The following is a 4891-nucleotide window of genomic DNA, read 5'->3' as shown; positions in this document are numbered from 1 at the left end:
GTCCAGGCCCTTTTTTTTCCAACAAACCCATGGCTGTGCATTACTATGGGTTTGTAGCATGTTTATATATTGTCGTGAACTTATGAAAAAATATAAAAATAAATTATATAAAAAAAGACTATTGCAATCTACAATTTTTTCAATAAAAACTACAAAAATAATTTTAGAAAAAAACATAAAAAATTAAAAAAACTATGTAAGGAAACACTGTAGCAATCTATAGTATTTTATAAGGAAATATACAATTGTAATTTCTAGTCAGATCACCAGCGATAATTTTAGAAAAAAATAACACAAAAAAAGAAGAAAAAACCATGTTGGAAATAATGTATTAATTCATTGTGTTTTGTGATATAAGCTACAGTGCTTCCCCACATGATTTTGTCTTATTTGTAATAACTTGTAATTGTAATTCTCAATCAACTCAATATTAAAAAAAATAAAATTAAAAAAGATAATTTTTTTGAAAAATCATAAGAAAAAAACCATGTAGAGAAACACTAGAGCAATCCACAATATTTTATGAGAAAAAAATATAATTGTAATTCTCAATTAACTCCCTATTTAAAAAATAAAATCGACAAAGATAATTTTAAAAAAAATTATAAAAAAACATAAAAATCATATAGAAAAACACTGTAGCAATCCAAAATATTTAAAGAAAAAATTTCAAAGCTAAATTCTTAACCATTTCAATATTAAAAAAATAAATTCAACAAAAATAATTTTAAAAAAACATTTAAAAAAATATTATAGCAAATTTAAAACTACGTGGAGAAATATTATAGTAATCGATAATGTTTTAAAGAAAAAAAATAAAACTAAATTTACAATTAATATAAAAATAAAAAATAGGAAAGATAATTTTGTGGAAGAAAAAAACATGTGAGGAATTAAAAAAACATAAAAAAAAAACATGTGGTTTTAAAGTATTGTTAGTGCTACGTTGACCTTTTAAGCCTTTTCTCTGTTCTCCCTGTTTTCTGTTTTAAGTCGATGTCCTTGTTGGCCTTGCTTACGTCCAGTTGATCATTCCTGAATTCAATGAGTCCTAAAAGCACCACGGCGCCATTTGAAGACGAGGACAAAAAAATGAACACACGAAAATCAAAAAGTGATGACCAATGGGTCCCTGAGTGACGTATTGCACGAAAGTCTATAGCCATGACGGGATACCTTCACGGTGCACGTAGATATCGCGCGTTTTCGCACAATTTCACTAAAATGCCATGCTTTCACTTATCAGCTTGTATATCTAAACATCATCTCTCGAACTCAATTGACAATTATGAACGAACTTCGTTAAAATCGAGCTTTATGAGTATTTTCTCTCTTGTCTTTTTTTCCATTGTTATCCTATTTTGGAGTTGGTCTTCTCTAGTTCTGTTTGCTTTCGTTTTGTACAGGTAGCAGCTAATGGATCCACTCGATATTGTGTATTTAAGAGAGCCGTTAGATACGATGCATCAACCTAATAGAAGTAAGTTGATCCAAGCACTACATCGATCGAGTAATTAGAGAAAAAGAAAGCATGATCTGTAATAATACTCCCTCTTCCCTGTTCTTTAATTATTTTACAGTAACCAGTTAGCCAACCTAGTTTGCGTCCGACTACATAATCATATTGTTTCTGGAAAGGATTAATAAATCAGCTTTAGTAATTGGATCTAGTCAGATCTGGCCATATTAGAGGGCTTTTCCCCCTTGAATTATTGGTGCATGTTATGATTGAGGAGAAAAACTAGCCATCAAGATTCCGAATTCCTATAGGTTCATTTTTTATTTTATTTTTTTGTCAGATGAATGTGATGTTTTAACTTCAATCTTCTTAGTTGCTGTTGTGGATGAAATACGGCAACTTCTTTGTTAGCAAGAAAGATTGTGGAATATATGTGGGTGGTGTATGCTTGAGGACATGTATTGTATTAATGGCACCATTTTGTTTCACCAACAAACCCTAAATATGTCTTTCGGAATACGATGTGGCCATAACAGAGCAGGTTTTCTAATTGCCCATGTTTATTTTTCCCTTAATTTGTTACTTATTAAAGAAAAAGAAGGTCTTTGTGAAGGGTTTTGATCTTCTAAATTTATTTTAAATGCAGGTGGAGCCACGACATCTGCACTAAATGAAACCGCCAACAGCGCCTATGGAGCGAACCATGTGCCAATCGAGCAGTACCCGTCACCTTTACTTGGAGAGTCTCCTAACACAGCTCATGCTAATCTGAAAAGAAAAGCTCCTGAAATTGCTTTGGATCGTCAAAAGAAAAGGGAGATTGACAGGGCATATCGGCTGCGATGCAGGGTAATTAACTCATTGCTTACTTGCCATATATTTATCCTTCGTGTCTTATTATATTTTTATTTAAATCACATCCTTAAACTCTCATGCTTTGAGAGATCATGCAGGAAAAGAAAATAAAAACTGAGCAGGACTTGGTTTTGCTCACCGAAGAAAATAATAAATTAAAGAGCGAGAATGAACAGTTGAAAAGGGAAGGAGTTAAGCAGCCGGAGATGGTGCAAACCCAGAAAGAAGAAATGAAAGCAGTAAAGAATGACCTTTCCCATTTGAAGGACCAGCTTCGGATACAAAATGCTGTCGTGGAAGTGCTCTCAAGCCAAGTGGTACGTGTTTCTTCATACGTCCTTCTGCGTTCTACTTTGCCAGCCACTGCATCATATATGAAAAAAATACTTAGGTCGAATTATCTGACATATGTGGTCTTAACGTACGGTTGGGCCTCTGTCTGCTCGCTCTTCTTTCAATCTACTCCAAGAGTTTTGAAAGGGATCCAGTTTCTCTTCTGAGGGATTAATGGTGCCAATATTTCACTTGAACTGAGAAAAAAACACCTTTTTCCTACTTTGGATGACATGAATGGAAGAATTGATAAGTGATTAGAACTTTAGAAGAAACATTTACACAATTGAAACTTTATGAAAAAGAAATTATATTGAAATTAATTAACCCTTTTCTTTTTTATCCATTGCATGGAATCATTATAATTATAGCCGTTTTTCTCTTCTCACCACAACAAAATTAGCAAATATTGTGTGCCTCAGGTTTGGTGAAGCCGCATTCAGATTGAAAAAGATTAAATCATAAAAGAAGTAATACATCAATGATCAATGTGGATGGAAATCATGAGTGATATACAGGGAGATTTAATTTTGATGTGCAAATTGAGAACCTCACATTAATTAAAGATATATAGTATAATGCAATTATGCACATAGTTTGGTTATTAGTAAATGTGATATAAATTATATTTGGAGTGTCATTTGATAATTTAACATTTTAAATTGAATTTTTTTATACGACTCAAAATTAATTAAAAATTAAGGGTTATCTACGTATACGTCCAATGGATTTCAATGGGTGTTATTAGCAAAATAAAAATAAATAGATAAAATGATGTAGAATTACAAATATCGTTCGATAAAACTTAGCGTTTTCGTTTGCTACGTAGTTATATCTCAAGCATAACCTAGCTTGAAATTAGTAAATTTGTAATCAGCTTAAGGGTTTCTTAATTAGTGTCATTCTTTATTAAAATCTTATTGTTCTTATCATTCTTTAAAAAATAAACTTGGTAAATTAGTTGTTATCATGAAATAATTTATTTATTATAAGTTGCCTAACTTAAGATTTGTGCATATATATAACCTTATCATTTCTTTCTTGTGATTGCAGGCTAGTAGGAAAAATAATATGGATCTTCAGTGCGAAAATAAACGGCTAAGATTTCAAAAAAGTCTATTGATCAAGAAGATTGATGACAATGACTATTTAAACGACGTCATTCAACTTCAAGAAAACTACACAAAATTAGAACAAGAGAAGAAAGCTCTCCAAGTGATTATCGATGCCTTACGCGAACAGATTAAACAAGAATAATGACCTCATACCAAAACAAGCATTCTAAGGTAACATTTCTACCTTAATTATACATATAATTAACTGCTTTTTTTTATACATTCTCATCCTTAAATTATCAAATACAATTTAATCTGTATCTTGTTGTTATTTCTTGAGTTTTACTTTGTTAAGTTTTTTATTCAAGAAGTGAATCAATATGCTTTGGTCTATCAAGCGCAAACAATACACTCATATGAAATATTACAGATACTTTGACTTGATAATAATAATAATAAAAAAAAATATTATGATGTGTAAGGTAGGAGTTAATTTTTTTATATATTATAAAAGATTATTTCGAAAGTATAGGAAAATTAGCACTAAAAAGATTATTATTATAGCGAATTGTAAAATATAAAATGTATAAAAGTATATAAAAAATGATTGTATTATTTATATATTTTTAAATTTTAAATAGATTTGAATGTTTAAAAATTAAATCATCTTGAAAACTATTATGATGATTTTGAAAATATCGATCGACCATAATTTTATTTTTTCTGCTTTACATGTAATTAGTGCTACTCATATTTCATTTGATTTTTTTATTTATGAAAAAATAATTTATTTTTCAATCTAAAAATAATGATGTCATGCCTTGTCATAATTGTTTTGTGAAACAATTATTGCTTGTTTTTACTTCAATTCATATGTTTCTTTTTTATGGTGTTGGAAAGTAGATAGAATAAGTTTTTTTCTAGATCTAGATTTTGGTAAAAAAAAAATGCATATATTAATTTAATAAAGTTTTGGGATTAATAAAGAATTCTTCATCAAACACTTAAACTAAAAACTTCTTACTTTTATACCTAATTATTAACCTAATATTTCATACCATTAAACACCTTTAATTCGTCTTAAAATATCATAGAATCTACCATATCAATCAATCAATTTAATCATAAAAAAAAATTAACTAAACCTATACAAAATTAACTTCAAAGATAAACCAATCTTACATCCTTA

At 29.3% G+C, this 4891-nt stretch overlaps 1 protein-coding gene across 4 annotated transcripts; it reads left to right on the top strand.

Moving 5' to 3' along the window:
- Positions 1–861: 861 nt before the first annotated feature.
- On the top strand, positions 862–3984 carry LOC105120128 (calcium-binding and coiled-coil domain-containing protein 2-like). 4 transcript variants are annotated; one of them, XM_011018318.1, is made up of 5 exons: positions 862–1480; positions 1833–2000; positions 2106–2308; positions 2413–2631; positions 3701–3984. In XM_011018318.1, exons 2-5 carry the CDS (start codon positions 1904–1906, stop codon positions 3902–3904), a joined length of 723 nt encoding a protein of 240 aa, XP_011016620.1. In that variant the 5' UTR covers positions 862–1480; positions 1833–1903; the 3' UTR covers positions 3905–3984. The 4 variants fall into 4 exon arrangements, with proteins under 4 accessions (XP_011016620.1, XP_011016619.1, XP_011016621.1 ...); XM_011018317.1 differs by having other exon boundaries at positions 1800–2000; XM_011018319.1 differs by lacking the exon at positions 1833–2000.
- Positions 3985–4891: the final 907 nt, after the last annotated feature.

Source organism: Populus euphratica, unplaced genomic scaffold (assembly GCF_000495115.2).
Source record: "Populus euphratica unplaced genomic scaffold, PopEup_1.0 scaffold4816.1, whole genome shotgun sequence".
Classification (NCBI taxonomy): Eukaryota; Viridiplantae; Streptophyta; class Magnoliopsida; order Malpighiales; family Salicaceae; genus Populus; species Populus euphratica.
This window is presented reverse-complemented; position numbering and strand designations above follow the sequence as displayed.